The following is a 20333-nucleotide window of genomic DNA, read 5'->3' as shown; positions in this document are numbered from 1 at the left end:
TAAAGCATCGCGATGGATGAAGCACGGGATGGGAATGTTTTGAAAAATTCAATCAATACTGAACATTTCACTGTCATATATGTATGCAGGAAAAGTGGAATGTAATAAAGTGGCAAAGCAATAATGCTAAAAGGCGCGGTTGTATCTTTCCAAGTGCGGAACACGTTTAGGTTATGGAAAGAATGTTTAATGTCTTACATATTGCGGAAGCTAACCTAGGAGCGATTTTCCAATTCCCGCCTTTTTTTCTTCGAGCCTGAAGATGGTTTCGTATCAGTAAGAAACGGAGACTTGAACAAGTAGAGATGGAACAACATTTTTATTAGCCACGGACAACTTTTGGCCGGAAGCAAATCACAAATTTTCTTTAGCTGTTATCGTCCTCACATCACATTGTGACCGAAGCGATCCACGATCGATGCGAGTAAACACGTTCGTAAACGTCCGAAACATCGGTAGCGCAGGGAACGCGAACGAACGACGCAATACCGTGCACCATTCCATCGAACGCCAACGGACCACCCGAATCACCGGAACAGGCACCCTGTCCGGAAGGACTAGAGACGCACATAACACTGTCGAAGATGTTGTTAGAGCCGGGACGCTCGGCACGGCATTCTTCCATCGTCAGTACGTCCACTGTGAGGTATTGCAAGTTGTCCGGCACTTCAGCGGTTCCACTGTCCATCGTCTGAAAACGGAAACGGTTTAAAGCAACAATTCCAATATTTTTGTTCATTTGCGCCCATGATGGCTACCGGGCTGCAAAGTGATTTGATGTGGTCGATCTGCTCAGCTCAGCTAATTTATGCCCGTACATTTTTGGGCTATTGCGACCAACATCAACGCACTGCCTGCCAGTTCACAATCACACACTTACATTCGATCGACCCCAACCCGAAATGGTAGCTCCGGTTCCGGCAAGCAAGTTCGTGGACGGTAACGCAATTGGTTGCGTGTCCTCATTGAACACGATCGGTTGCACCGTCTGTATCAAGCTGATGTCATTCTCAATCGTATCCGGATCGTACAACGGATGGTTGACGACGCGCATCGTTCGATGATAGATACCACCCGACGCCAGCTTCACACTGCCAACGTACACATTCAAGTTGGCCGGTTCCATTGAAATCGTGCAATGTGCTGCCGATAGAACCCACCGCGGACCGATGATAGAACCACCGCAGAAGTGGAAGTTTGGTGGCCGTCTCAATGACACCTGATAGGGAAACTGTCCCGGTACGGCATCATATCCGCCGACGATTCGGCCATCCTTGAAACCGCTGGCTTGCAGTGTTGCTGCTCGAATGGCAAACGGACATAAACAGGTGTGAAAAATGTTCGAAATGCGAGAATTGTCGCGGCGGTGGGATACTTACGACTTGCAGCTGCCAGCCCAATCAAGAGCAGCGTGCAGAGCGTGTTTAGTGTTAAACGGATCATTCTGAACTGAGAGGCTCTGCAGGTGGAGAATCCCTTCGGCAGGTGTCACTAATTTATACCTCCACATGATCGATACGATGGACATAGACGACCGAATAGATAGCGATAATCTTGTGCCATTTTATTGCACGCACAATTGCATGCCTCGGGGGAAGGTAACGGTTCAAAATCGAAATGGGAAATGGTGTGATATAGAAAACGGTTGTCCGAATCGACTACTGTCGGCGATGCTAGGTAATGGCTTTGATCTGTGGTTGGATCACCGCAGTAATGCTGATGGTGTACTGTCATCCAAATCTAGCGAGCTATCTTGGGTTCCATTTACTGATAAGTGTGGCTAGCCGGTAGCGTCGGTAGTGTGTTGTTTTTTGAGGGGGCAATTTTCGCGGTTTATGAGCCCTCAGAGTGCCATCATTCTGTCAAAGAGGCAGGAATGGGTCCATATGCCACAAAATCCGTCATCCATTGCTAGGAAATGCAATTCATTCCAAGCTTGATAGGGATATATTGACGTGTGTGGCTTTCTGATAATCAATTATTGATTAGTGACGGTTACAGATGATTACTGACATAAAAGCTATCTTAAACCACAGCATAGACATGATTATCAGTACAGGGTAGGGCAAGCAAAAAAACGCGAAAATTATTTAACTTTAATACCGGGTCAAACAGTGTTATACTTTAAAAGAGCAGCTCGTGCACTACTGTTGGAACGGTGCTGACGATTTCAGAGCATTTAATTAGTAAAAATTTACTATAAATGCTTAATCAACCAAAAGTCACTATGAGTGTACGAATTCTGTTTTGTGTTAGTATGATATTAACAATTTAAAATAAATACAGAATGGTGCACACAAACTAAAGTTTTTAAGATGAGATTCAAGGTAAGCTTTAAGTATCAAAAAGATCGTCCGACTGAAGTTTTTTGAAGCTTTCTTATCCTAACGACCTGCTAGGTCAACTCAGCTTACAAATGACTTATTCGACTTATCAATACCACGTAGTTACGAGGGCTGACAATAAAGTAAGGTCTCCAATTTTTTTTTTTTCATAGAAAATGACATTTATTTACAAAAAGCGATACACCGTTGGAAAGGCCAAGGTCTTGGCTACTTTTCTACATAATCGCCATTTTTTTCCAACACCTTGCGCATCCGCACGATGAACTTGTCTATGCCGGTAGAATACCACTCTCCGTCCGCCTCGCGCAGCCAGGTGTTGACCTCTTTCGCTTCATGTGGTCTTCGGTCAGCTGTTTCGACACCCATCGGGCAGAAACTGTGTGATACTGCAAGTTGTTCACAAGGATATGACGGATTGTTTCGCTGCTACACACTCCTCCAAGCTTCTCTTCCAAGTCCCTAATTGTCGCACGGCGGTTTTTGAGCATTTCTGCCTCCACTGCTTGAACAATCGCATCCGAGACCGACGGTCGGCCACTTCTCTCCTCGTCGCGAACATTAGTGCGCCCGGAATTGAACTCGCGGCTCCACTTACGCACGTTTTTTATGTCCATACTCTTTTCCCCGTAAACTTCAACTAGTTGACGATGGATTTTGATCCGACGAAGTTGCAACGTTGGAGACCTTACTTTATTGTCAGCCCTCGTAGATAATTAGTCCTCACTACCGGGGATCGGTCCGGTGAGATTTGAATACCGATCCTGTCCTGTTGAAGGCTGGTGCGGCTATCGCCAGTCAGTCCTTATTTCGAGGGAACGGTCCTGATGGGATTTAAATCCCGGTCCTGCCGTACGAAGACCGGCACCGTTATCGAATGACCATCCATGGACTAATGTTCGGATGTTCAATTTGGTGCTGTCCAATCGTTTGAACATTTCCTAATTGATTGCCATTGGTGTTTGCTGTTTGGTGGTGATTTTTAAGGAAAACACAAGATTTCCTGGGTGAATGCCAGCATCATCTCAAAAGATGTTTGATTGTTCATAATTTTGCACGAGATCGTCCTATAGACAGCATGGGAGTCCGTCGAATTTAGAAAATATTCGTTGTTAAGAAATGAGCTTTTGTTAAGAAATGAGCAATTCGCAATGTTTCAAAATTTTTCACCATCAATGTACCAATGTGCTTAATAATTTGTACATCGAACTCTCCCAAAAGAACATGCTCCATCTAATTCACTTCGATAAATTTAATATTGTGAGAAAATGGCTTTTGTTTTGCTGTTTATTTATACTATTGAATTACATCGTGTTTTTGTGTCTAACTGCTTCGCAGTAGGACGCTCGATGTATTTGTTCAGACTTCCCAGAACAGCTACACAACAACGTCTCGCTAGCCGGCCCTCATGAATAAAAAAAAAAGCATACAGCGCAACTTGAGATGTTGTTGATTGTAAACAAATACTTTTTAAAGTGAGTTCCATCATTTTCGTCTTCTTTGGCTCAACTTACAGCAGTAACCTTCCAGGTAAAAGGTTTCCTTATAGACTATAGAAAATAAATTTGCCCTAAAACCATCTTATCGTTGATTTATTCCTAGAATAATGGCTTGCAGCAATGTATCAAGAAAAGGTAAACATAGGAGCAAAAAAACCGCACTTTTCGTTGGGTCAAGTTTCAAGATACGACTGAGACAACTCTTGTAGTACTGTTGTGTGATAGCGTCATGTTGTTGTAGCAGCAATCATGACTTTATTGACTTTAATATAAATTTTTCTTTTCGTTTCGGTAACGGTTTAATATTTCATCGAGTTTTTGTTCTATCTGCGCTTCAAAAATGTCTGCCTGAGTTGTTCACTCAACGCATTTGGCAATGATTGGTACTTTAATTTTTTTACAAATTTAATTGATAACCTAAGAATCGGAGAGGCAAGAGGGTTCATGTAGTTTTTTTTTTGTACAGATTTTGATCTTCGAATGTCTTCGCGTTGCAGCACCCCGCCGATAAATATCTTCGCAGGCCTTCATAAATTATTTAAGTAGATTATCTAAACGTAATGGAGAAAAATTTCAAGAACAGGATCATTCCAAGAAATCAACCATTTTTTTGGAGCATATGAAATATTCAAATGTATCTCGCATCAAATGTGTAACCCGAAGAGATTTTCTCAGACCACATAAAGCTTATTGTATCAGTACGGAATCTTTCTTCAGTATCTTGAGACTTTGTACGTGCCTCAAAAAACACTCAAGTCATAGTCATGTAGGAGAAAAAGTTCCTGATGATGGTGTTTTCTGGCAGTATCCTTTTTGGGCAGAGATAAATTCAATATCTTCAACAAAAAAAGGAATGATGGTATGAAACAATTCATAGTCACTAACGGATAGATTGAAATACGGGCTTAATAACTCTCGGGGCTACAGTCGGCTACCAGAAAAAGAAAAGAATATATTCTGAAAGATATTTCTAATTATTTTTTAGCATTGCTGTAAGGATGACCTGCCCGTTGCATGATATTTATTATTGAAAGTAGCAAAAGCTTCAATTTTATTCTCTATTCGAATGATTCCAGCTGATTTCTGCTTGTTGTGTTATATAATGTCTTGATTTATTTTTACAGATTTCAAAGAAGTTCAATTTTCTAACTTAAGATGTCGTCAAAATAAGAGCAATATTAAATTGTGCTTAAAGACATTAATGTATTCGAGCAAATATACGAAAAAGTCTGTGAAAAAAGCTATTTTAAATTATGCATTAAACATACTCACTTTCATGTAAACGTTCCGTCCTTGTTGGCGGTCCGTATCGTACGCCATTCGTGGTACTTCAATAGGTGTTGTTAGTGAGCTGACGTCAAATCTGAAAACAAAATATATTCCATTGAAAACAAATGAACAAGATTGTGGTGCATGCAAATGTTTAACTATGCTTCAGTATTTATCATCTTTAAAATAAAATAAACAGAAGATCTCATATCATGCATGCGTATGTTCGGTACGCTTTTCCGTATAAAGCTCGCACAATTAAATCATTTCAAGGGCCCATACGCATCGCATTTAAGTGTCTGTTAAATATTGATGAACGTGATGGAACGCTGTTGGGAAAAAAAACGATAAATTTTTATGCCACAAAATCTACCCTTCCATTTCCACGCACCACCAATCTATGATCGACTTTATGTGTGTCTGCTTCTGGTTTAACCTCGTGGGAATGGTTGCGACTTTTTAGCCGACCGCTGTATGAAGTCACAAAAAAGGGCGTAACACAGCGTAATTATCACCACATTTATTGCCCCCCAAAATTGGGGCGTTTGGGCATCCATTTTGATGGATACATCGATCTTTTTTTTTTGGCGGTAGGTTCGCCTTAATTCATGTACTTTTTTTTGCGGATACCTTCCGACCGTTATTCGCGAGTGATTGAAGATTGTGTTTTCCGTGTTCCGGGTGCGAGGGTCCTGATTTCCCTAAAGGATGCGGCTGAAATTTAACGAGAGTGGATTACCGGCAACATACAGCCTATTCCTTTGGGTGGATGCGAGGATTTCTTCTCCACAAGTCCGCGAGGACTAAGGGATTGGATGAGGAATATTTGTTGTTCACTTTGTTTCTGGGTTGTTTTTAGTACATTTATTGTGGTGGTGGTTTTTGGATGCAATTTATGGGTCTAGTGTTTTTCATACATTCTTCTTTTCTTATTCTTTGCTGGACGAATGTTATTTGTTTGTGATGATTATCATTCAATCCCTCCCCCCCTTCTCTCGTTCTAAAAAAAAAAAAGATGGAACGAAATAGCACGAAAAGTGTACCCAGCCAAGGGTATAGTATTTTACTTTCATGCTATTAGTCTAGCGACTACTGTGAGTTGCTTCCGAAATGATGGTACAGGCCCACCGCAAACAGGGCAGTAAAAGTAAGGTTCAGTTTTATGGCACACTGGCACAAACGATCCACCAAATCCTCGAAGTGCGACGTGAAGGCTGTCGTAAATATTGTCGGCAGGGAAAAAGAATTCAATGTTTTCTGCTATCGGTCTGCGAGCTTACCTCTTGCTCAGGAATCGTTAAACCGTGTCGGAATAATGTGGTGTGAATTTCCGCAAGATGCATTCCTGGGTGGACCGCAAAGTTTGGAAGCAATTGATTCCGGTGAATTTCAAACTGTGTTATTGCATCCGAAGAGATTTGTACTATGTTTTTCATGATCTTGGCGAAGGTTTTGTTGGCACGTCTAGAACCCATGACACTATGTTTGTTGAGTCAAATCAATCGAAATATGTGCCCAAGATGTCGAAGCGTGTGCCGGCGAGAGGAAATATTTATCACCTCAATGTGAAAAGTTAATGGACAAAGAAAAGGATCCGTTAGATTTCCTTTTCATTTTATTCCTTTTACAACCTGTGGTTGGTTCGTTACGTTTTAGGACGTTTATCTGCCCACACTGTTATGGGTGAAAATGATTTTTATTAACAGACAAATTTTACTGCACAAATAGAGAGCCTTTTCTTGGATGAAAGTAGAGCTCATAGCAAAGTACTCCTCCCAGAAGCCGTTCTGTTAAACTTTAGCAGCAATATAAAGCACAGTTTCGCAGTTCTAATTAAATGCTGAAATTACTATCGTGCACGCTTTCAGAATGGCGTAAATCAATATACAAACCTCCGCAGAGCTCAGGTCCAAACAATGCCTTGGCCCTTTATGACACCCGGAGATGGCATCTCGCCAGCCAAGAGAACTCTATGTGATTTCATGATTGTGAACCGTTCACCCGCTTTGCCAAATATTTGCCAAACTGACCGGATTCTCTTTTCGTAAACTATCGCTGTTGTTGTTTTCAAGCTGCTGGTGCCAAAAGATTGTCACCTTGACCTTTTTGTGACTCGATCTAGACGACCCCGAATGACGGAGGGTACCGTTTGCCTACCGAGGAGTCAATCGATTTTTGCGATCATTCAAAGTTCTTGAAGTATCATTAATTTCGTCATTTTCGCCTAACTCGCCCGTAAGCCATAACGATCGCTTCTCATCGTTACGGCTCATCTTCACGCTGGGCAAATATCGGCTGACACGGCTCACAACGTTCTTGCTGGAAGTTTCTGCAGCTCCGGGTATGGGCGAACTTTAAAATTATTAGCCTCAAATCATACAGCTTACGATGGTGCGGTTAACATTCATCCTTAACCACAAGAATCAATTAACGGAACGGGTGGGAGCGTTTTCCCTTGCGAGGCATGCCACTCCATCGGATGCGAGTGCTTCAATGGATGTTTTAACACTCGATGAATTTTATAACAGCCTTTTATCCCTCATCCAAACGATGTACTACCCAAGACCGGCAGCAGTAAATGGGAAGCTGCGTAATATGTTTCATTGCCCTCATAAAGCGCGTAAAATCATTTGATGTCTGTTAAGTAGGAACTTTCAATCTTACGATGATAGTAAAATCTGGCCTCATCTACATTAATGTGTAGCAGGTGCTCGTCTAACGCCGCTTACGGTTGGCTACGATGTTTGGAGGTTTTTGGGAAATGGTTGAAATGATCATGTAAGCAAACCTGATTTTCGGAAGGAAGATTGCACATCGTTACCATTTATAAAAGGTAGGATGAACTTCGATACGTTCGTCCGGCACATATCAGATTCGTTTGCCATCTGCCTTCTGCGAAAATTCGTTTGTTTTGGGACTTATAAATCGATAGGTTTGCTTTACCGATACGGTGTAATCATATCAGGGTACGGTTCGGATGTAATGCCTGGGGAAAAAAACCTTCTTTTAACCTTTCTTTTCTTTTATGTTAGCTTACAGCAGCCGAGCGTATTCAAATCCTCTTTTTTAATTCATATTTGCTTAAGCATTAGACATACATCTACTCTACCTATAGTAGAGGGTTCAAAATTAAATTATTCAAAACGATCCATATCCTCTCTACTGATGCAGTATGTGTGTGTGTGTGTGTGATCCAAAACATTTTCCTGAAAAGGGTTCCCTCCCGGATCTGGGTCGGGTATTTTTAATGTGTTATCTTTCCGTTTGCATCACACCTCTGTTATCACTCACAGCGTGTGCGTTGAAAGCGAGAGGAAGTAACACGGGAGGATATGTGAGCCAGAGCGTAGGCAAAGTGATGGTGACTCTAATGAACCGAAAGTATCATACTCCGGGAGCTGTTGCTGTGAGGTGAACATTTCTGGACAGCTAGCAACACCGGTCCGAGTGAAGTGTAATGAAATTAGGGTTCGGTCAGCCGGTAATAATATATTCATTTCAAGCATGATCTCGTTTGTGTCAAGCGGTAGTGTGTGTAAACTACTCCGATTTGGTTTTGGTTTATTCATTCATTTTTTTTTTCGTCAGGTAAACAGTACAAAATATTACATCTAATCAGCGTTGTATGTGGTGTTTCACTTTACAGAGGATGTTTTGATGGAAATAAGTTGTCAATGGGGTCTATGACGATTTAAGCAAGTTAATTGACAGTCGTGGAATACATAAAAAATAACAAGAACATATAATACTTTTTCTTATTTGTATCATCTTAACTACCTTCTTGACCATGCCAGTCGTCTACTGCTTTACTAGACTCAGCGATACCACGAAGTTGGAGAGTCGATTCTCATTACGGGGAACGGTCCAAATAGGATTTTAACCCCAGTCTTGCCGTGTGGAGACTGGCGCCGCTGTTCCCTTACCATCGGCCCGGCAATAGACTACAGCAGTAGGCTTGACATTTGAACAGAATGGCCACTAAACGTAGTTTGGCAACCGTTTTAGAAGAATAAATGTACCACAAAGTTATATCTTAGTGATAGACATTTCATATCTTTAATTTTTCATAAACCTTTTACATACATTTCAATTGTTTCGGTGTGATAAACGGTGCAATAGGAACTTGTAGGAATCATTGTGGACTCTAAGACATTAGCCCTATGTGATAGATCCTATGCTATAAAACACATAATTTTATTTATCAAATTTTCTACTCCCAGGTTTAGAAAAATAGAAAGGCACCATTGCTTATGAACCACATTAAAGAATTCTTAAATTTCAAAGCTCCAAGATGAACTCAATTCAGTTTTGCTTCAAACATAAAACAAACGGTGTATAGAAATTAAAGCTACATATTTTCATCGTAGTGTTTTCGTTTTAATCCGCTTAAACTGTAAGCTCTAATTTGCATGTGCTGACAAACATTCCGATCTGTTCCGGAACGTAGGACTAGTCATAAAATTAAATTCAATTATTCAACGATGTGGCTGGACCGAATTAGGTTTACTATAAATAATTTAATTTACCACCAGCCGTTGGTCAAACCACCTCCAGGGCCAAATTCTGCCAACTAATGGTAGATTTGGTTCGTTTCGCAGCTAGCCAGGAGTTGCTGAAAGCTAAAGCAGGTACGGGAAGGAAAATTGAATTTCCTGCTACACACGCACTTACACCGGCAGTATTCATTTAACCATTAATGCTGACGCACTTTACGCTCAGGATTCAGCTTGCATAATCCAAAAATTGTTAAGAAACGATCCCGTATTAAAGTACGGGCCGACATTTCCTTCTTTAAACAGTCATTACCGCCATCGGTTCGTTATATCGTTATTGTTTCATATAAATTAACCTCTTTATTGAATGCGAATGAAGGAGCAACTTGAAATGGATCAACTTCCGAAGGGTTCGTCGTTCGCTCGATTGATTCTTATCGCACCAAACAATGCCCGATTAAACGCTTCGAATTTATGGTTACTCAATCAAGTCACACAACACGCGGCCACAGGGAAACACGGAACCACGAACCTTTTGCTGGCGATGGGAAACTTCCCATTAAAGTGGCTACTGTGTGTTGTTTTCCCTGTGGTTCCTGGTTGCTGGTTGAGCGTGCTTAGTTGCAATTTAAGCGGAGGCCTACAATCAATTTCATTCAGTAGGGTTTCTCAGCCCTACTTCGTTCTGCTACGTGCCAGTTCACGTTCGTTTCGCGCTGACTCCTAATAATGGTCGGCAGCCGGTCGGACTTATCCTTCGTGGTATTTGTCGCTTAGTCGCACGCGTTTTATAGAGCTTTCTGCCCTATATTTAGAGCCTTGTCATTGTATGAGTGTCGGTTTTTCTGTTTTGTTTTCCATCCAACCCAGCTTACTCATTTATAGCATTGATTTTTTTTTTTGTAGTTTCTCCTCACATTTAAAAATAAGGTCCAGCAGGTGTAATTGGCTCAAGGATGCAGGCAGAGCTCGTGGTCTTGAAAGGAAAGTTAGGCAAAAGTATATGATCGCTAAACACGATTTAATCATTCGGTTTTAATATTTCTGCACTTGGGTTTTGCTTTGCATGTGTGGTATTAAAAGTGTTTTATATTTCACAGCAAGTGCTCGATTTGTTCTTTTTTCCCTTCATCCGTAAACCTCGTTAAGGATCCAGTAACTATATTATAGATATTATATGAAACCAAGCATAGTTTGAGCCGTCGTCTGCATTTTCTTTTCGTGAGTATGTTACGTGAGTAAAAATAATGACTGGAAGCCACCATCCACCATAAAGTTTACTGCTACACAACTAGTCGAGAACGTTCTGTTCATTCGTTTCGTTTGGCGTCTTTGTGTGTTAAAATTGCAAACGACCTTGCGATGTGTCGTTCGTAACGAGGTGTTACTTTTTTCTTTCGTTCGTTCGATCATTACCGATGAATGTGTTTAACTGCTACAGACGAAGTTAAAGGACGTATTTGTTTGCGTAAAAAATGCGTGCGAAAGTAATTATTTCGTTGTATTGGTTTTATGTTTTTAATTATTTTAACTCGGAAAATCTTCAGAATGTACATATTTATTAAATAAATTGAGTGGGAAGACTGAGACTGATAAATTATCGGATCTAGATTGTTTTTATTATGGATTGAACTCTAATACTACTTTTATTAATGCTCTCTCATTGTTTGCTATATAATGTCGGAATTCTCCTTTTCTTCCTTTTCTTTTTCTTGATTTTTCCTTTTTCATTATTCGTCAACGACTTTTTCTGCTCCTTATTTGAAAAATCTGCTTGAGAGGTGTGCTGTGTGCTGCCTTGCTTGTGAATAAATTTAATGAGCGAAAGATTCCGATCACCATGAAGTGCATTACCCTAGACCTTTGCAGAAGAAAATTACTAGATAATAAAAGGTTGTATGATTTGCTGTATTTACCATTATAAATCTTGTGCTCAGGGCTTTATTACAATTTGCCTGAACAAGATGCACAGTGAGTTATTTCCGTCTGTGTCTTATCATGTGATCACTCAAATTAAGCTCACAGTTTACGGTGAACTAATCGTCGATCGAAGAACTGAAGTAAACCAATAAAGTGAAGTTACTAATACAACTTTTTGTGCAAATCTTAGTTGGAAGGCCGGTCTAATAATCCTATATTCAAGCAAATTGCAACTAAGGCTGAGAAAGACCTAAACAATTGATTATGTTTATTGGCCTGCTCAAGGTTGAGCACATGGCCATAACCATGTCGCTATTTCGTTTGCAGCAAACTCGCTCTAGGGTCCTCGGTTGCATCCGATCTCCGACAGGTTTAACTCCACTTTGACTACTGTCAGTATATCAGAACCGTCAAACTAGACCGTGGCTCTGCTTACGTTGTTGTCCGAAGTTACGATCGTAGTATGGTAGCAGTACTCCTATACCACATCGAAATCGTCGCCGTCAACTGATACTCTGCTTCAGAGTCGGGCTCTGTCACGATCAGAGTCCCCGGCAAGCAGGTATTTTTTGTTCGTCGCATTGATCCTCAATCCAATTCTATTGGCCTCACGTTTCAGTCGGGTGTAAGCCTCGCACACCACCGCAGATGTCCGTTCGATAATGTCAATGTCATACGCGAAGCAAAGGAGTTGGAGAGATCGGATGAAAATCGTGCCCCGGATGTTGAAGTTCCGGACTGTGCATACCACCCTTCTGAGAGAAATCGAACAACAAAAAATTCCGTCCCGAGAGTCCCCGGTGAGATTCAAACGATTCTGACATCATACTCGACACTCTCACCATGCACCCTATCTATAGTGGCCTTAAAAGCCGTACCAGCTTCCCAAGGAATCCATACTTCTGTATGGTGTTCCGAAATTCGGTCCGATCTACATCTTACAATTAAAATTTGAGCAAAATTGTGTTCATCAATTCGTCTACAGTTACTTCTTCTCTCGCTTAATGCAAGCTTGAATTTGGATTAGAAACTTCAAGTTCGAAATCATTTAAGTTTCTCAGTTAAGTCAATTATGCGTATGGAAGGCTGAGCTAAACTCTTAAACCAGATGTTCACAGTAGTAACTTAGATAGTACAACTTTAATAGCTTAAAAGTACGTTGAAAGTTGTGACAATACGGCAACGTACCGTCATACTCAATAAAATGTAAATAAATTGAAAGTTGTGTTGTTTATTTATAGAAAGCTCTATAACCGACGTACTTTCCATCGATATCTTCTATCATATCATTAATCAATCTTTATCAATCATGTGTTTAATATATGTACCGGGTTTTTTTTATGTGACATTGAAACATTCATTCCAATACCATCGAACGTTTATTTCCGCTTACTACGCACTAAAAGATATCATTTGAGGCTTCTGCCCATCCACATGCCACATACCGTGAGGTGCTTGCTATGTCCACAAAACATCGAGCCACATTAAATGTCACTTTGACAGTCGAATCGATACGATTTACATGTTGATACCGTGGTGTTCCCAGCACCCAGGAGCACCCCGGGCTCATTTACCTAACGATGATTCGTCGATGATTTTATGCTTTAACATAAACGAAATCCCAATCACAGTGGGCGCCCTTAGTACTGTGGCTGTTTCCGCTATAATGTTGGTATTTCTATTTCCATTCACAACAGCCCAAGGACCGGTGATGAGCCAATAGGGCATGTAAATGCATTCTTCGTAGGTTTGCTGCGCGAGCACGCACCAATCTTCCCACTCCGGTAGGCATCGATGGACAAGCAATCGGTTTTTATGGTCTCATCATTAACGTTTCGTTTGCTGATGGAGGCTATCTTCAAAACGTCAAATCGTTGATTGAGTTGAGGAAAGTTCGGCGTCTGCTAGGGAGGAGCAGCGAGAGTAAAAAGCGAACTTGATTGACATTTACTTTTCCCCGAAATGTGTGAACCAGGCTTGGAGTGTATGGGAGAGGTTTTTTTTTTGTTAGGAAGAAAGTAATCTGGTGACTGGAGAAAGGGTATATGTGTTGATAATGCGTCGAGGAAGAAGCAAACATGGCGTTGGGAGTAGGGGGAGTCGATTAACGCATTGTGTACCGGTGACTGTCGACGCTCAGAACGATTTTTTTTTTTGGTTTGGTCGTTTATCCACAGAGCTCATGTGTATGTGTGTGTGTCTTGTGCTACCCAGCCGGTAAGCACCTACGTAAACACTGGGCTCGTCAATTAGAGAGGGCTTTATTTTCCAAGCTCAGCATATATTGGACGGATTAACATTGTAGCCGAAACGATATCGGTAAACACGGCGGTTTTATACCATTTATAGCGCTATCACCACGCCGAGTGGGCTGATTTGGATGTGCATGTGTGCGTGTTGTCATTATCGAGCATTGTTCGTCACATTATGCTGTGCCGCTCGATGCCACCACTAGACAAACATCATAAAGCCTGCGAACTGTATCGGAGTGTATACTGACTTTTGTAGTCCACCGCAATGCGCGTGCACACACACACACACACACACATAGAGCGTGTGACGAGGCAGAAATGATAAACGCTTCATTAGCAAACCGCTGCTGTCCGGATGAATCGCAATGTACTGGAGTTCTCTCTGAACGTAAAGTAATGGAGTGCTTGATGGCACATCGACAAACAGTCCACTCACGCCGGAATGCGGCAACATAATCGATGGATAGGAGCTTCAAACGCAATACGTGGGTGGAATGGTGGCTTGGGACTGCCCTCAGTACCATTTCAATGGAAAGCAATTAATATTGCCATAATTGGCGACCATCCAAGGTTGGACCATTCAGGCAAAGTGCGTATTTGCGGACCTCGTCGGAGTCATTTCGAGTGCACATTCCCCCAGCACAAGTGGTCAATAAATGCATCATTTTCCATCGTACAATGTATGTATTTTCCATCTTCTTTTGCTGCAATCTGTTCTAGCTAATTTAAGTAGTTTTCGATTGTAGAATTGATGGTGAAAGCTACCATTGAGGGTGTTTGTTTTGTCTGTATATTTAACAATCTCTATGATTTTTATTCAGTTCTATGCGTCAATTTTCTATATTACATGTTAAAAGGGTTAAATTATGCGACGCAACGAGCTAATTCGTGGAATCGCAGCTTATCTGGCTTGTAATAATGACAATGACCAACGTAATATGTGAGGTGAATGTAGATGGAAAACTCTCAGAGGCTTTTGCTACTACCAGAGTCTACGCTAGTAAGATTTTCTCTGCTCCAGTAGGAGACTTCATTCAGAGGACTCTCCCACTACTAACCACCTCTGAGCTTTTAGCCAAAACTGAGTTGTATTGGCCACAATGACTTACTATACGAGCTGTATGATTTTTATTATTTTTAATAATAATAATAATCCATTACCTCAAGGACTTTACGATAGTGCCAACAAATAAAGGTACAAATTTAAAAACACAATAAAAATAAACAAATAAAAGTAGGAGTGAATCAGAGACGCGAAACCTTAATTAACGGTTACATACGGAGTTGAAATCTAATAACGCACACACCCAAGGATCATAGTGGGAGAACCGCGTGCCACGGAAAAGGATTAGAAGAAGTGGGCGCATTTGCAAGCAGTATAATGGGATATAAATAGCTACGGCTTCCAGCAAAGTGGAAGAATCGATATTGAAGAGAAGGATGTTGGCAATAAATAACTTACGAGCATGACTATGGCGGTCTTTTATACCGACCAAGCCCGGTAGTTGGCACCGCACTAAGTAGACATGATGATCTGAATATTGTACTACAGTGGATAAGACTTGTCTCGGTTAGTTGTTATGGTGATGTAATGAGAATGGTACCGGACAACCCAGTCTGTAAAGCCCGTTCAAATGGATAGAGGTGTGATCGGGTGGCCGAGACTTTAGTTGCGTTGGGTTTGACATGGTAGGACCTCTGCAGCTATGAATAACACAAAGTCAAGTTTAGTCAGAAACGATGGGCCTAGACCTTTCATGGATGTAGTGTCGAAGAAGGAAAAAGACATGGATAGAAGAGTCTCGATGTGTTCACCAAAATACCTTAGATATTGAATCGGCAGATGACGAGAAAATAGCGTTGGAAATATCAAGAATTCCTGGTTGAATACCTGCCAAGTAAGTAACATATTTGTTATTGATGAAAGCCATCACAACCAATTGAAAAATTGCCTTAAATCCATAAACCCCTTTCTTTGCTATTTTCTTAAAACAATTATTCATTCTGACATTATTTATTCTGGTTATTCATTCTGACATTTTGCAAATTCAAGGCTCTTATCGTACTAGCAACGTTTTCTAATGGTTACCGGTTCCAATTTATCCAATTTCCATTCTTTCAATAAATTTTAATATAAAACTACCATACAAAATCATCAACTTGCTTGTTTTAGTAAAAAAAATGTCAACCTAAAACAGGAAGAGGAATATGTGCTTGCCTGACCAGTAGTACAATATTGAATATAAACGTTCCAACGGCAACGAAACAGCGGATCCTTTCCGTTTTTCCAATTAAATGAGATACTTATAGAAAATGAAGAAAAGGTTCATGTTGCTAACAGCATTGTCGATGGTATCAGTGTCGCGCGTTCGTATAGCAATTTCTAGGAAGCAACAAATAAGAGCATTCCGACCCTTGCGCCTTCAGCGTTATGGTTAACAACCTTTATTTTGCTCTTTACCATGAATAACGTATGGCTGCATCATCTATGCCAGCTGCTGGGGGTTTCTCCGCACCCAAACAGTAGTGCAAAAGGGACGGAGTTCCTTATTTTTTGTGTTAAGTTGGTAATTCACAAAAGAAAAATAGACCTGTCATTTATAATCGCTTCCGTCGTACGACGAATTCACACACTGTGTGGCTTGCGTCTTGAGGAATATTGTCTAGGCAGAGTGCCGCTTTTTTTTTCGCCAACAGTTGATGGAATCCTACTGACCTCGTTTACCTTTCCGAGGGGTGTACGGTTGGATTCCTAGGGAACAAATTCACCCCTTGTTAACGCATCAGCTTATTGGTTATTTGTCGCTTTGTACTGCTACGGTTATTGAACAAATTGAGCATTGCTCGAATTCCAACTTTGCAAGCGCGGAAATCTTGTTTTGTATGTTTATGTGCTTTTCCTCAAACGCTTTCATCCTTTGGTGGGGAGCAAACGCGGAAATCAGCATTTTTCCTTTTCAGTCCTTTTGCCAGGCTAAAACATCATGTATATCTGCTCTTCTGTTACTTGTATGACTTGAAAATGGCATTACTTTGACACCGAATGTGTAATACCATTTCGGCGCTGAACTAAACGAATTTGTCAAATGGCCAAGCGCAACACATTGGAAGAAATTCTCGGTAGCTACGACGTGAAAAGATAGATAACAGGAAGCCAAATACTATAGCGTAGTCTACTATTTCAATGTGATTGTAATGCTTTTTACGAAATTGCTGTGCCCGGATGTCGGGAAGCAGGGCCAGCGCTGTGCCATGAATTTTGAACCGAGTGTTACGAAACTGCTCCTTTAGGGGTAACATTTTCGGGGCAATACATCGACCTCGTAACGTGTAAAACATGTGCCACGGAAGCCGACAAATTCTGTAGCCACTTCAATTCGAAGCCACAAACGTTTAGGATATTCGCACCAGATTGACAAATGTTGTTGTGCGGTTTTATGTCTTGAATTAATCGAATCAACAAGAATCGTTCGTGGAGGTTCTTACAGGCTGTGCGAACCTAGTGTTAGATAAATGGATTTTTGTAAATTGTATTACAAATCCTTTAGAAATATCCTACATTTACAATGGAATTTTAAGTTGCTATAAAAATAGTGCACAAGAAGTACCTGCCATAAAAGGGTTAGTTTATCTAATACGGTTTTGATTTCATAGAGTGATTTCCGAAAATAACATGATTTTAATATAAATTCAATAGATGCAAAACTGAATACGAGATTTTTGTTGTTTTTATGTTGGAAGGAAAGGAAAATTTGTCATTCAAATCACTTAACGCATAAACTTAACAAAAACAAACTATCACCCGACACGCTTCATTAATCCCTTGAAGATCAGTTTTTATATCTACTACTCCTGTCACTAGTCGATTGTGTTTACGGTTCAGTTTGCTAACCGAACGTTGACCTCAATCATGAAAGCGATTTTGTGATGAGACGGTTCATTTTTGTTTGCCCGTCTGGAACAAAGCGTGACAAGGAGCGAGTGAGCATTATTCTAATTTTTTCACCAAATGTTTCACCGAGACAGTACTTTTTCGTTTAGCTAAAACCGTCCTCAGACAACGTGTCTAGCGTGTCCCAACCATGACTCAGCAGACATTCCAGCTTGAATATTAAAATGTTGCTAACAGGATCGATTGTATGATTTTTCCGCCCCGAACAGCCAGCAACAGTAACGGCCTATCATCGATCGATCCATGGGTAAAATGTTGACTATTCGGTAGATTCACACGTCCTTCGTTGCCACATCTCCCGTTGACGGGAATGGCAACGTTCCGAGTGGATATGTCAAGAGCTCTACTAACGCCCTAAAATGGCGTAACCTGCACATAGCTTGAACAGCCAAAGTTACCCTGAAGCAAAGCACATTCCCCATTCCCAGCAGTGGAAGCGGGCGGTGTGGAAGTTTTAACTTTTTCTACGAGAAAACTTCGAGCTCCGTAGCACCTTTTCTAGAATGCAAAAAAGACTGGCGAACTGACAAGAAAGAAGAAGCTGGTTGGAAAAATGTTGCGTGCCATGGGCCAGTTTCTTGCGGAAAGAAATCGGAGGCAAGCAGTAGGAAAAATCCTCACGCACGGAGCACTTATTCACACACACACACACACAGTGATCGGGCCACCACTCCTGGTGGCTACTGCTCCATGCTGCGAACGTAAGAAAAGTTACCGCTCCCGAGAGTGCTGTAAAGTGGATTAAGAGCCTGGGCCGACGTTTATGCGGGCTGGCATTTCGTAGCACAACCGTCCCGAGCACATGTTTGCTCGGGTGAACAAGTTTAAAGTAAGCATCAGCCGACAAGCTTCCTTATCTGGCACAAATCGAATTCTGCTGTGTCGAGCTTGGCGAGTGATCCTCTTTAAGACGATGTTCGATGCTGGCTGGAGATGCTAAGGATACTATCTGTACGCGCAATGGTTCTCTTTCGCAACCATACGAGTGTGATAATAAATTTTAAAACGTTTTACAGCACATTATTCGCCTTTATTATGTCAGCTGGTTTCATATGTGTTGGGTGGCTGAGTAATGATAGCCATGATTGTGTTGATTCTGCTTCAAATAGTGCGATAATGATTTGAAATGAAAGCATAGTTTTGGAGAGAAACAATCCACCTCGGTTTGTTGATATATTAATGTTTAGATGAATGGAACTGGTTGGAAAGGACTCTTTTTTAGACTTTTCATTGACTATTTTTCCTGACAATTTTTTTTTGCTATGTTACGTTACGAATTTTCAACCTTAACGGATTGCCCGTAACCTGCAAAATGTGCAAAAGACCTATCATTTTAATCCTCGTTTCTCTTATTTTTTTTTTATTTTTAAAGAAAGAAAAACTCGATATCCAAAGTACCCTTCAATTGAACGATTCCTATCTTCAACTATTCAACTTTTCGATGAAAATTAGTTTGATATTTAAATTGCTTTGTGAGCTCTGCTAGTCTGGCCATTCTTTGTGCATAAAACAAAAGTTGATCAGAAATACTCTTTCAGCGCAAAAACAAACTGCTCGAATCTGCCAAGAAACTGCTGATAAGTCTTTAGGCTTTTGGGCCACAGTTTCTTGAACTAATGAATCGCAATTTGAACTATGTGTATGCTGGGCCGAGAGAGCATCGAGAGTGCGTTTACTGAGAAGCTGGTAAAAGGGTGAATGTGGATACAAGTGTCGTGATAAGGACAAGGAACACAATAAGGACGTGGACAAGGATAAGGACAAGGAAAAGGTACTTTATTAGCTTGTCACACGGTTTGCTTCAATTTTAAGGATAATCGGAAATTATTAAACATAATTAACGAAATGTGATAAATATAGAGTAGCCCTAAGAAATTTGACGCTCTTCAGTGGTTATTGGAAATGATGCAAATATTGGTAGTTTCGGCCCAAAGTTTGTTAACGCTTTCCTATATTTTGAAGGCTCCGTCCCGCAATTTTTTAACAGGTTCACAGTATGGTTTAAAGAATTATTTTGTTACTATGACTTCTTTACAGTTGCAAGTAAGCGGTTCATATCGAGTTAACGCAACAAGTAAGCGCAAAAATAATGGAACGATGTGTAATTCTAGTCCTTTAATTTTTCCCTAATATCATTGCTCCAACGCAGGGTTGTGAAATTTGTTGGATTAATTGATTGGAAACCTAGATTCGTGGTCACTTTTGTTGTTCAACTATGTGCACTGTTGTTTATTAATGATTTCTACTGTGTCTAGTAACAACGTGTATGTAACAGAACTAACTTGAACTGAATGAGAATGGAAAATGGCTTTTGGTTGTGGTTGACTTTTATACTTAAAATTGGTTTAGCATCGACTTCCGGTTATTTCACTTCGATAGTGCGTATTACTGAGAATAAACGTATAGGAAACGTATCCGGTCTGCTCTCAGTATCTAACGCATGGGCATTGTTACTGTTACCACTTACTGTGCCGAGGCTTTTTTCTTACGCTTTCTGCATATTTAGCGTACACAGCTACAACAGTGTCCATTGCACATCACACCATTATGCACTCATGCAATACGTATCCCTTGCTGGACACAGCTATCATTTTTATCCATCTCTT

At 40.8% G+C, this 20333-nt stretch overlaps 4 protein-coding genes across 4 annotated transcripts in view; 3 read left to right on the top strand and 1 right to left on the bottom strand.

Annotated features, from left to right (window-relative positions):
* The window catches only part of LOC126558602 (persulfide dioxygenase ETHE1, mitochondrial), a 277195-nt gene that overhangs the window by 11728 nt on the left and 245134 nt on the right, over window positions 1–20333 (top strand). The window lies entirely within an intron of this gene.
* The window catches only part of LOC126559190 (malignant T-cell-amplified sequence 1 homolog), a 237956-nt gene that overhangs the window by 7014 nt on the left and 210609 nt on the right, over window positions 1–20333 (top strand). The window lies entirely within an intron of this gene.
* The window catches only part of LOC126557228 (uncharacterized), a 204420-nt gene that overhangs the window by 70089 nt on the left and 113998 nt on the right, over window positions 1–20333 (top strand). The gene's annotated exons all lie outside the window — the stretch shown is intronic.
* On the bottom strand, window positions 389–1443 carry LOC126558882 (chymotrypsin-2-like). Its single transcript, XM_050214962.1, has 3 exons — window positions 1380–1443; window positions 881–1299; window positions 389–691 (listed from the first exon to the last, which is right to left on the bottom strand). The coding sequence occupies exons 1-3, from the start codon at window positions 1441–1443 to the stop codon at window positions 389–391; spliced, it is 786 nt and encodes a 261-aa protein (XP_050070919.1).

This window comes from Anopheles maculipalpis, chromosome 2RL (assembly GCF_943734695.1).
Source record: "Anopheles maculipalpis chromosome 2RL, idAnoMacuDA_375_x, whole genome shotgun sequence".
NCBI classification, from domain to species: domain Eukaryota; kingdom Metazoa; phylum Arthropoda; class Insecta; order Diptera; family Culicidae; genus Anopheles; species Anopheles maculipalpis.
Note: the sequence above shows the minus strand (reverse complement) of the source record. Positions and strands in the feature narration are given on the sequence as shown.

What these genes read in the sequence shown, in the direction of transcription:
- LOC126558882 (XM_050214962.1), bottom strand. Translation starts at nt 1,443, where the DNA reads ATGATCCGTTTAACACTAAACACGCTCTGCACGCTGCTCTTGATTGGG. An exon ending in TGGGCTGGCAGCTGCAAGTC is followed by an intron (nt 1,300 to 1,379) that starts GTAAGTATCCCA and finishes CCATTCGAGCAG; the next exon opens with CAACACTGCAAGCCAGCGGT. An exon ending in CGGGTTGGGGTCGATCGAAT is followed by an intron (nt 692 to 880) that starts GTAAGTGTGTGA and finishes TTCCGTTTTCAG; the next exon opens with ACGATGGACAGTGGAACCGC.